Source organism: Lepisma saccharinum, chromosome 1, assembly GCF_977018435.1.
Source record: "Lepisma saccharinum chromosome 1, izLepSacc3.1, whole genome shotgun sequence".
NCBI lineage: Eukaryota > Metazoa > Arthropoda > Insecta > Zygentoma > Lepismatidae > Lepisma > Lepisma saccharinum.
In genome coordinates, this window is record NC_139229.1 from 25,703,940 (window position 1) to 25,716,557 (window position 12,618).

Sequence of the window (12,618 nt, forward strand, 5' to 3'; positions counted from 1 at the left end):
ATTTTGTGAGCGACTTAATATATTTTTTAAGGAAACTCAATCTTCACTCTGAAACAGGAAAGTTGGTGTGGTTTATTTTTACTTCGCTCTTCAGCTACTTTTGGCTATTCACAAAGATGACGATAAGTGATGATATGATGAAATTGATGAAGGGACACTAGCTAATCCTGACGTCGTGGCGTTCTGTGCTAACCTTTCCACCACAGAGGTCCGTGAAACAAAGAAAAACTTTCCTCGCTAAGTTTTAACTGGTATGCTGCTTGCTACTGTTCGTTATACTAGTTTCTGTAGGCCTGCAGTAAACAAGGTACTCAACATTATCATCATCAATGAACTATGGATCTCTTGACAAGAAAGGTTTCAACTCTCTTTATTGTTTACTTCGTCGTTAAACTAAGCCTTTGTGATAAGAACACCTACGGTAATTAATCCTCGTTTCGAGTTTGTTGCGTAGATAAAGTTGCTTAACTCATTTAAAATTTAACTGAGAGTCTAGCGTAAACAACAAGGTAATTACTAATGTTCCACATTGAGTTGGCAACAACTTTAAGATGTTTGGAGTGGACATCACAAGGTCACTCGGTTAAAATCGCGACACCGCTTAACGTCATTTCTCATTGATGAAATTCCCTGAGTAGCCATTGTTTCTGATATAACAAACCCAGTACTTGATGAGTTTCATAATGAAATCGTAATTCTATAGTAATTTATAAAATTCATGATATTGTTTCCATAATACAAATTGCATATACATTTTATAAAATTCATGATATTGTTTCACTAATACTAATTGCATATACATCCATGTAATCATCTAAAATTATGTGCCATTTAAAGCTCTGGAGCTAATTCCAAGATGGCGCCTTTTAAGATGGCCGCCATGATGCATACTAGCCCCATCTGGTGTACCCTCACGCCCATTACCCCCATTCGAAGTTTCATCGTCCTCTGTCAGGCCGTTTTCAAATTAAAAGGATGGTGCTGGACTTTTGCCTCGCCCTGTGTATCAAGCTAATAATGAACTATTGTTGTTTAAGTCCACTTTATGCACAGATAGGCTAATTGGGACTGAACCTGCAGTTTAAAGTGGGATCCGAACCACTGTCCAATGTGCCTGCACCGGGTATCGAACCCGGGACTCCTTATCACAAGGCGACGACGTTACCACTACACGATCGGAGAGGCCCCATCAAGCTAATAACATCATCAATTGTGCAGGTGGAATAGAAATTTTGTTAGTAAAAATGTATTAAATAGATTTTCACTCACCTGAAATGGGTATCGTGTTGTTCTCGTAAGGACCTGAAAGACAAAAGTTTTGAAAACTTTTTTTTTTAATAGTTGTAACAAACGCACTGATAGTCTTGTGTGCAATGGCTATGCAGAATAACTACTATATTTTAATTTTTATTATTATTTATTTTTGTTGTAACTTTTTGCCAGAAATATGTAATATGAAGCACCTTAAAAGTGTGAATATTTTTGTAAACATTTTATTGTGAAATTTCCATACTTGCTTTGAAAGTTATGCTCTGAACACGTCGAATTCTTTCAGTATTAATTGAATTAGCATTGACAAAAATCAATTAAAGGGGAGAACCCCCGAAAAATGCCCTCCTCCAGCCGCATACATTCGGAGGTATGTGCTACTGTCCCGGTGCCTTAAATTATACCGGAACGTGAGTTTCGCGAAATATTTACAGGATTCTCCCGTTTATCTTTGTTATTTAGATTTTATTTGTAATTTCCTTCTTTTTTTTATTACGTGATGGTATGATTTAATACCATACCAGAACAAGGACCAATGATTATTCGGTGTCCAGAATAATCATTGGTTTACTTAGAAAGGTGTTAGTAGGGTTAAAATGTTACTGTGTTAGGACTACAATTATTAATCTTGAGATCTTAAAGTTAGAGAGAACAAGTTAGTAAAAGAAAGGTTAATATGTACCAGTGTAGAGTGTATAAAATGGGATAAAAGAATTATTAGGTTAGTGATTTAAAGTTGACAGAGTTACTAATTGGGAGTGGTAAGAAGTTTATAAGCTTCTACTAGTTGTTAATTTTTAACTGTTAAAAGTTCTTCATCACGATGATTTTATAAAGCATTGACAGTAACATAATCACTGACAATAACGAATCACTGATGTATTATGTTACCGCTATTACTCATCTGATGGGTGAAACTTGAGAATAATGCCGGCCTGTCTCCAAGGTGAGACTAAGTTTGTTGTCCGCAATGAAGTACTGGCGGCAAGGTTTAATGTATCAATATAACGTGAAACGACAGTGTCGCAGTATGCAGATAGTAAACGCCTAAACAAGAACAATCTCTGGGTGAGAATGTTTACCATAGTCTGTGCAAAAGCGAACTGTGAAAGTCACTAGCGCCATCAAATGGTTGGACGTCAACTTTGAGTTACAAAACATGGACGAAAGTTCATCAAATTACATTATAGACTATGTTTTTATTACATTACATATTTTGTAGGGCTGGGCCGATGCCGATGTATCTTTATCGGTAAGTATGGGTTAGAATTCATCCACCGATACCATCCGACACTTTTCCCGCATAATTGTCTTGCACGGGGTCTGCAAAAATACCGCGCGACATACTTGCGGAAATTACCATGGAAACTATGCGAAATTCAAACTTTCCTTTTATTTTGCACCAATTTTGAACGAAAAACTATATTTTGTGATTCCATAATATGTATTTTAATATTCTGATGTAATTCTTGAATATTCTAAAACAAATTTCTTGGTAAATGGATGCATATAATTGGAGAATAAAATTTACACACTAATCTTGATCAGTATTTTCAACAAATTTTAATTATTGCAATTTTCAAGTATCGGTATCAATGGGAATCGGTATAGGTTCAATGTGGTATCGGCTCCGACCTAATATTTTGTTTATAATGTAAAATATTGAAACAAAGAATATCCTTTTCATTTAAAACATCGGGCAATAGTTTTTATTTCGTGCTATATGCAATAAGTACCCGTCAGTATATTCAATTTATCTGAAACCAGAAAGTGTAAATGGACTTGGCTTATTTGCTTATGAAGAAAAAAGAATCTGACATCAGGAAATGCGCATTTGTGTAGTTGATTATTCTAATAGTCTTGTGTAATACGTTCAACTTACTGCCGAATATCTGATTCGTTTATGGGGAACGTTTAGAACTTACCAGCAAGGAAGGAGTAGGTGAACCTATAGCCCATCCCAGTGCCGCCATTTGCATTAAACCGGACGAGGAGAGAGTTTCCCGATGACAAGATTAGAGGTGGTCTGAAACGAGTCCCGCTGGCCACATCAAGGATCGTCCCATCTGTGTCGTAAAACTGCAACAAAAATTGTACAAGGGCAATAAATGCACCATGGCACGGTAAGTTTAAATCATAAATTACATGCAATATTGCAAGGAGTAGTTGGTCCCGATTGTTGGTGTCTAATTTATTGAACTGTTGAAATAAGGGTGGTTATAAGGTCTCCAAATTCGTAAAGCAAATTCTTCGGTTGTACGTAGTTTGGAGTTTACACACTTTATTAGTAGGAGTCATAACAATAATTATTATTACCACGGTTATACATATAATTATACAATAATGACTATTTTAAACTAATAAAAGTAAACCAATTATATTTCAAATATATTATTATTATTATACCTTTCTTACAGAAAGTTGGTGTAAACAAGATAGAGATTATTTTATAGATTTAGATCCAATGTACAGGGTGATCAGAAAAGATAGAAATCTGGATTTAAACAAACAGAAATCTGGTGGTGGTGGTTGTCTTTTATTTATTAAAAACAAGGTTCAGTTTGTGATCTTGGAATCACCTTTTACAGAATTGGATGTAATTTGGGTAAAATTAATGTCAAATAATTCTGATCCAACCATAATAGGATTGCATTACTTGCCACCTGATTTAAACTGTGACTTGTTTGCAAGCTACTTGGATTGGGTAGTTCAAGAAATGTTAATGAAACACAATAAAATAATTTTAGTTGGAGATTTTAATGCTGGTGGAATTGACTGGGCTACTGGAAATTTGTATTGTTCTAATTATTATGTTAAAAGAAAGGCTGAAAAAATTGTTGAAATCGCAACACTTTCAAATCTAATTCAGCACAATGTATCGTATGACCCTTCACTGCCTTTTAATGTTTTAGATCTTCTACTTACTAACATTTCCACTTGTAACATTAGTTTTAATGAACATCCTTTATCTAAAATTGATAAGTTTCATCCACCATTTTCATTTTATTTTGAATTGCATAGGTCTAAAAAAGACAATATAGATACAAGGGAAAATAATATTTATAAATGTCTTAATCTCGCCAGAGGTGATTATGTGAATGTTTATAATGAATTGTTGCATTTACCATATATGGTTGAAATATCTAATGATGTACAACAATCTGTTATGGAACTGACTAGAAATGTGTATGCAATATTAAAAAACAATATTCCTTCAAAAGTTAAAAGAACAAACAATCAACTGCCTTGGATGACAAGGAAACTAAAGAGAATGATCAATAAAAAGAGAAGGTATCATGATAAATTTAAACTTACAAATAAGTGTGTATATTACAGTACTTATTCCCAATTAAGGAAAGATGTTAAAAAGGAATATTCTAATGTAAAGGAGCATTACTACTCCTCCTTAGAAAACAATGTTAATGGTGACAAGAATGCTTTTTGGTTTCACTTTAATAGAAAGAAGAGAGAAAATACTATCACTGAAATTATTTATGATAATGATGTACTATTCAATGAATATGATATTGCTAATGCTTTTAGTGAGCTTTTTCACAAATCTTTCTCAAAAAGAAGTCATGTAAATTTTAAAAATATTAATCTTCATTCATACACCAACCTAATTGATGTACCTGTTATCTTGGAAAAGGATGTAAGTGATACAATTAACAAACTAAAAGGCAGGTCTTCTATAGGTCCTGATGGCATACCTAATTTTATTTTGAAAGCAAACAAAGATGTTTTTGTACCATTGTTAACTAAAATTTACATGTCACTTACTTCTGGAATATTTCCAGATATCTGGAAAAATGTGTTTATTGTACCTGTAACTAAAAACAAAGATGGAAAAGCCAATGATCTTAACAATTATAGACCAATTACTATATTAAATTCCATGGGAAAGGTTTTTGAACACATAATTGCTGACTATTTGTCTTTTTCTTTTAAACAATATATTGATGGAAATCAGCATGGATTTTTTAGAAAAAGGTCTACTATCACAAATTTATTGGTTTTAATAGACTCTCTTAAATCTAACATTAGGAAGCAATCCCAGACCGATATTTTATTTATTGACTTGGCTAAAGCTTTTGATAGTGTCAGCCATCAGCTATTAATTTACAAACTCGACCAAATGGGATTATCACCACGATTTCTGAAATGGTTTTCCAATTTTTTAGTAAATAGAAGTTTCTCTGTTAAGATTGGTGAAACAACTTCTTCTAAAAAAGAAATACTTTGTGGAGTACCTCAAGGGTCGCCACTTGGCCCAATTCTGTTCGCTGTTTTTATCAATGATGTTACATTATGTTTTAAATCTAGCACATGTTTACTATATGCAGATGATATAAAAATTTTTAAGAGTATTTTAACAAATAATGATGTCGCTCAACTTCAGGCTGATCTCGATAGAATGACATATTGGTGCAAGATTAATGAAATGGAAATTAACTTGAAAAGTGTAAAGTTTTAAGATGTACTAAGAAAGTTCATTATATAGTCTCAAACTATTTTATTTATGAAAATAAAATCCAAGTGTGCGACAGTCATAAAGACTTAGGAATAGTAATAGACTCCTCTCTCATATTTGATGAGCACATTTCAGAAATTTGCAAAAGAGCAAAGAGAATGCTTGGTTATATATTTTTCTCATGGAAAGTTTTTAAAAAGAAAGATACCTTAATATTCCTGTATAAAACGATAGTTCGTCCTATTCTTGAATATGCAAATGAATTATGGTTTTCGACTGCAACCAGTCACCTTCAAAAAGTTGAATCAGTTCAAAAACTTTTTATCAGGTTATTATGCACAAAGTTTAAAAAAAATTACTATGACCAACATTACTCTGAATGGTTATCACAGTTGAATATGTTTTCCTTAGAAGAAAGAAGAAAAATGAGAAGGTTAAATTTTGTAGAGAAGATATTAAATTTCCAAGTTGACAGTGAATACTTTTTGAATAATATAGCTTATAAAATTCCCAGATATTCCCATAGGTATATCTCAATTCTCACATGCCTAAACAAGGCAAGAGGTTTAGTAGCTGATCTTGTTGAAACCTACAATTTGAATTTATGTTGATGTATAAAATTGTAGGATCCACTGTTTTATTTTATAATTATGTATTCAATTTTTTAATTTTGTATAACATAGTGGTTGTTTAATCGTTATCATCACTTCAATAAATATGATCATTATTATTATTAGAACAATACACAGTTAATTGCACAATATTATATAACAATAAACAATTATTAGTATCAGAGATATAATGGATCTCATTGAAAACTGTAACTTGAGGTGTGGATATGCTAACTTGTTATGTTATGTTATTCTGCAGTTTATGTATTTTATTCGTGTAACTTTGTGCTTTTGTATTTGTATTTGACTTAGTGCTGTATAAGGTTTCATACTGTGCTCAACACTTAAAATAAACGATTATTATTATTAAATTTGGATACTCGGTCCACCAAGTAAGTGAATATCCAGCATAACTGATTTTCATTACTTTTGTTAGGGTGACCATACATCCCGTGTTTACCGGGACAGTCCCGTTTCAGAGAACTTATTAAAAATGCATTATTTTTCCCGTTTTATAAAAGTCTAGGAGTTATCTTGAAAACCAAACCTAAATTTGAGATACATTTCATGCTAAGAAACATATATGGTTTTGTGTGTTTGGTTATTACAGTTTATTTACGGAATTGCAACTAGAATTTAAAGTTCCTGTGTCTTGACACAGATTGTATAGTTGTTTGTCTGATATGTAAGGTAAGCTTTTCTGGGAGATTCATGAACGGTTGATGAAGAATAAAGCTGCTCACAAGAAGATTGAATTACTCAACTTCAACGTAGGACTAACAAAGGTTGATCAGAAAAGTCGAGAAACTCTATATTAGTAATGCAGAGATTATAATAATTAATACGTTTTGACAACGGGATATTATATTTCATGTATTGTTTATGATGATCATTTATGTGATCCATACTTTAATATATAATAATAAAACGTTAATAATAACAATAATTTTATAATTAGACCTAACCGACTTTTTTTAAGAGGGGGGTGAACTGATTTCCTTGGAATGTCCCGTTTTTAGGTCAAAATATTATGGTCACCTTACTTTTTTTTTACATTTCATACATTTAGTGTACTGAAATCTATAGTTATTGTATTTTGTTATTACATGCCTCGTTCAAGAAAAGGCTTTAGAAGCTAGGGAGAAATTTTAATCATAAACTTTATTGTGTGTGACCTCTCACGAAAAGATATAATATTTGGAATTTTGGAGACTGGGAAATCTTTTATTCTTCGGACTGAATGAGAGAAAATTAAAATATAACTCCGTTCCTGCATTTTACACTATTTTCTTTCGATCCAGTGCAGTTTTAGGTTCGGTTATTCTGTTGACTAAAAACAACAAGCTTTCTGTTTTTTGTAACTTGAAATGGACGACAGCAATTTCCAGGGAAGTCAGCCGACCCCCCCCCCCCCCCCCCCACACACACACACACACGACACCCATGACCTCTTGGTGATTACAAGGTGATTACAAGGCGACAGCGTTGCTACTAGGTGGAGCAATTATTTTGGAGTTTATGTTCACACATAAATTCGTTACGAAAGGCCTCACAGCATATAATAAGGCTGACAATTAAACGATTGACCAAAATATATGAGATAAGCATTGAGTATTAGAATTTTGGTCTAGCGCCCACGTGTCTTGGACTTAGTTGTTTCTTGATTAATGTCCCTTCTTCAATTTCATCTAATCTATCTCCATTCTCATCGTCGGAACGGTCTAGAATGCCTATCTTGAAATATTATTTTATTAATTGTTGCCACGTTATATAATATTACTGGTTTTCTGTAAATTGCTGATAAGTTTCTGTAAAGCTGATTCATATTTCTTTGTTATTGTTTTAGATGTTATCCATTAATTTTTTACACACACACACACACACACACACACACACAAACGATGGAAAATCAAATGAAAATCTAAAAAAGTCCGGCAAAGATTATAGAGCTCATATTTATATTAGGTATCAACTGCTATTTACGAAACGACCCCAAGGCTGCAACACTGATCAAGAGAACTTCAAAACGCCATCTTGTCACTTTGAAGATTGGATGGCGCCTCCTCCACACACTTGCAACAGTGTATAGCAGTCGTTTATTACCTTTGGAAGCTTAAAATTTACATAAATTCTCCGGCAAATAAAAATTCAATATATCTATGCAGAGGAGAAATTTCAACAATGGCCTCAGTTCGCAAGCAGATTGGTGGAAAGACCTTCACAGTGACTGCACATGGATCCCAAAGATTATTTTTGAGTACGCAGGTAGGTACTAACCTAGATTTGAAAATATACAGGGTGATCCGTTCGAGATGTCAGAAAAGTAAACGATACACAAGAGGTTAATGTACGTATTTCCGAGCAGCTTGTTGTAATATTAGCAGAGATGATGTAAGTTTCGAGTGAGTGGAGGTTTACAGACTTCAGCCCCATGGCTGCGCTAATGTGCATGGTAACAAAGGTGGTGGTCACGTCACAACAGCGCACACAGTAAGTCGTATGGTTTGCGAAATTTTCGAATATTACATGCATGCTACTGCCGCCACGCAACTGAAGAGTGTAAACCTCCACTCACTCGAAACTTACATCTTTTTTGCTTATATTACAACAAACTGCTCACAGATACGTACATTAACCTCTTGTGTATAAAGGTTTACTTTTGTCACATCTCAAACGGAACACCCTGTATATAAATGAGCAATGGGTCTATGCTAAAATATACAAACGTGTGCAACCCTACATGCAGAAATCTACTCGATAAAAAAATAAAAACGAATTAATGTTCCATTTGACTTGCCTTCGTGTAAGTAATGTTTATAAGAGAATTGGGATTGGGAATTGTAACTGATCTAGCGAACACGTAAAGAGTGGACAGTATAAACAGGGCGCGAAATCGGGCATAGGACATAATTCCGGCCCATGTGGCCATAGCCTCGAACCCCATCCCCACCCCAGCCCCGAAGCTTTCTGTCCCTGTTAATTTCCGGTGTCACAGAAGCAATGGCAAAGATCTATGTGCTTTAGAAACCACTCTGAAGACATATTCCTGTGAAATCCTAAACTGATAGTTCCCATCAGTAATTTGATACCTTGAGAGAAAGAAAATAAAGGGTTAACTGTACTGCTGCTTCTAATTTCCTGAACGCACAAGGTAAAGGGATATACAGGGTGTCATTTTAATGGCGCCCACGGACCACAGATTCGTATAGAGGACATCAAAACAAACAACTTATCTCAGTAACATTTTTCTCGTTGGTGCGTCGATTCGACGCTACAGCCGTTCAAAAAAGACCGTTTTGCCGCCTGGATGCTGGCAACCCACCATAACATTTGATCGTACCTCTGACGTCATATCCTAGGGCGAAACAGCGCATGGCAGGGTTGCAAGGAACAAACAAATTTTGGGAAAAATGACAAACTACCAACCACATTATTTGCTGTAAAACGAAGCGAGAAATGCGTCCAGCAGACCGAACATCATAGCCTACCAGCTAGAAGATCAGCAGTCATCTCAGGGGCAGGGGGAAGTGAACTAACGATATGAAAAATGGTAAAAAAGTATTCAAAATGAAATGTCAATGTCGGATTTTGTCTCAGCCTACATCTAAAATATCAACAACAATAAGTTTTGTTGCACTTACAGCTTACACGTGGCTGTTTACGCCCAACTACATGTCAAATATTTGCAAATCTCGTTGCAAGGTTGATATCTACAGGTTTGTGTCCAGATGCCATACGGTACTTTTGTGCCGATAACGGAAGTATCCGAGGTTCACGTTGTTACATTACGGCTAAAACAAGTACAACCACAGTAACAATCTAATGATGAATACACTGCCCTCTTCACATTTGCAAACTACTTACATGTGTATCCGGTGCATAGGTAAAAACACATAGCCGTCTTAGAGCTTGTATTACTACTACTTATATCATTTTTGTCACTAGCCTCATAATGCCCTGAATATACATTATATTATGTGTTGCTTACCTTTGAAATTTTGAGTTCTTTCATTTCTATTTTGTCATCTGTTCGGTGTGTCACAGACAACTAGTATCAGAAGGACGAAGTGGATAGACTAAATTGTAGATGCCAACTTGGTAACTAGATTTGCAAATATTTGACAAGTAATCTGAGACAAAATTCGATATGACCACTTCCACTTGAATTCTATTTTCTTTCTACCATTTTTTGTATCGTTTGTTTACTTCCTGTTAGGTTACAGAACGTGTTTCTCTCGTTTTGTGTTACGGTACATAATGTGGCTGATTGTAGCTATGTCATTTTTCACAGAGTATGTATGTTCCTGGCAACCCTGGAACGCATCGCTTCACGACGGGATATGACGTCACAAATGAAATCAAATGTTGTGTGTGGTTGCCAGCATTCAGGCGGCAAAACGGGCTTTTTTGAACGGCTGTAGCGCCGAAACGATGCACCAACGAGAAAAATGTTACTGAGAAAAGTTGTTTGTTTTGATGTCCTCTATACGTTTCCGTGGTCCGTGGGCGCCATTAAAATGACACCCTGTATAATAGCTTCAGCTTCGAGCCTTTCAAACATTGAGAAACCAGATTCTAGTGAAGCTAGTTAAAATCACCAAGGTCTCGGATGAACCTCGCCCCCACATATTTGAACGAAACGGCACTACAGGAGTCTTTTTTTTTAAATTTGAGACTTTCCAAGGATAATTCAACATTAAGTTAGGTGAACAATGCCATCTTATAACAAGGCCCGAGCAGACTCTCGTCTGTTTATATTAACGTCATCAGTGGTAGGTCAGGATCACAACAGTCTATCTGTAACACAGCTACGTGATTTCACTAAATTGCAATTATTACACTTTTATCTACACGCACTAGGTATACCATGTAAACCCAACGGTGAAAGAAACAGGCGAATTGTCCACCACCATTTTCATTCGGTCTGTATTACACAATGTGATGACAATGAATTAAAATAATGACGTCAATAAGCAGAGAATAATGCCTGCTTCGAACCAACATAGTTTCATTCCCTAAAACAACACAGGATGTAGAATAAAAAAGTAATGAAAATTTCGGTGAACAATTTGCTTACCATTATCTTTGCCGTTGACTGTAAAATAATGCCAGTTTTCCGCCCATTGAACGCAAATTTGCGACTGTAATGCTCATAGTGTTGTGACCCATGATCTACTAACAATGACGCTTCATGTAAACTAGGATTCCCTGTTCAGGCCTTTCTATGAGAGGGCAATGGAGAGACCCACCTGTCAAAATTTAATCTTTCACAAATTTTCTGACACAATCTTCATTTACTAATGTACAGCGGACTGTAAAGAATTAATAAAACTTCTGTTGTTCACTTTACAACCAGAACTCAGTACTAAAAATACTTACTTCTATTGCTGAGTAAGGTGATATCTGGAAGTCAGAAAACAGAAGGTAGATTTTGGAAGCCGAGCTGTTTGTGGAAATGATGTATTCTGTTCTGTAGTCCCTGGGATACAAGGCCGGGAAAAATGGCGAAGTGAAAACCCCGCCATCTTTTCCTGCGTCCACAGTCGTTGGAGCTGCCTGCACGATTTGAAGATTCTCTGTAAATAAACAATGGATTTCATTTAACAATCGCAATGGTCAGTGTTGGTCTCTACAGTTTGTGTAAAACAAAATATCCCATTTCGGTGTATTTTGAAAATTGGCAAGGATTACTTATGTGTAGTTTTTCAGTCCCACTTGATACAGTCGAATTCACCACTATTTCAGTGGGGCTGCTCATTACTAAACTTTCCGGGGGCGGCGACACCATAATTGTATCCTTAGAGAATTTCGTTCGTCATTTGGTTGTCCTAAGTTTTACATTGGAGCGCGATGGAGTGGCTACTAAAATCTTATTTTCACCGAAGTGAAGATGTTCTCGCCCAAATCGATAATAATGTGTTTCGTAAATTTTTGAGATGTTTCCTAAAAGTTTCCGTAAATGACATTCTTGTGAAGTTAAGAGATAATAATTAAAACGCAACGGGCTAAATAGCGTATGTTTATGCACAACAGCACTAAACTTTGTGCCTTTCCCAGCTGCCGTGCATTGACAATACAAAAAATTACGCTTGTTTTTATTTTCTGATTGCAAGTAGCTATGTGTAATTCAATGGCGAGTGTCTTAATTGGGGAAAAAAATCCCCAAATAATCCCTAAAAAAATAATAGTGTTGTATGCGCATATTTATTATCCTCTTCAAAAATGTAATGTTAACGTATGGTTTCTTGCATAAAGCAGACATTTTCC

General features: G+C 35.1%; 1 protein-coding gene across 1 annotated transcript in view; it reads right to left on the minus strand.

Moving 5' to 3' along the window:
- The window catches only part of Culd (CUB and LDLa domain), a 77,332-nt gene that overhangs the window by 57,558 nt on the left and 7,156 nt on the right, over positions 1 to 12,618 (minus strand). The window contains exons 4-6 of the mRNA XM_083137430.1: positions 11,731 to 11,927; positions 3,195 to 3,348; positions 1,270 to 1,302 (exon numbers count right to left, since the gene is read on the minus strand). Coding sequence (XP_082993556.1) covers positions 1,270 to 1,302; positions 3,195 to 3,348; positions 11,731 to 11,927 — 384 coding nt within the window. The remainder of the gene's footprint in view (positions 1 to 1,269; positions 1,303 to 3,194; positions 3,349 to 11,730; positions 11,928 to 12,618) is intronic.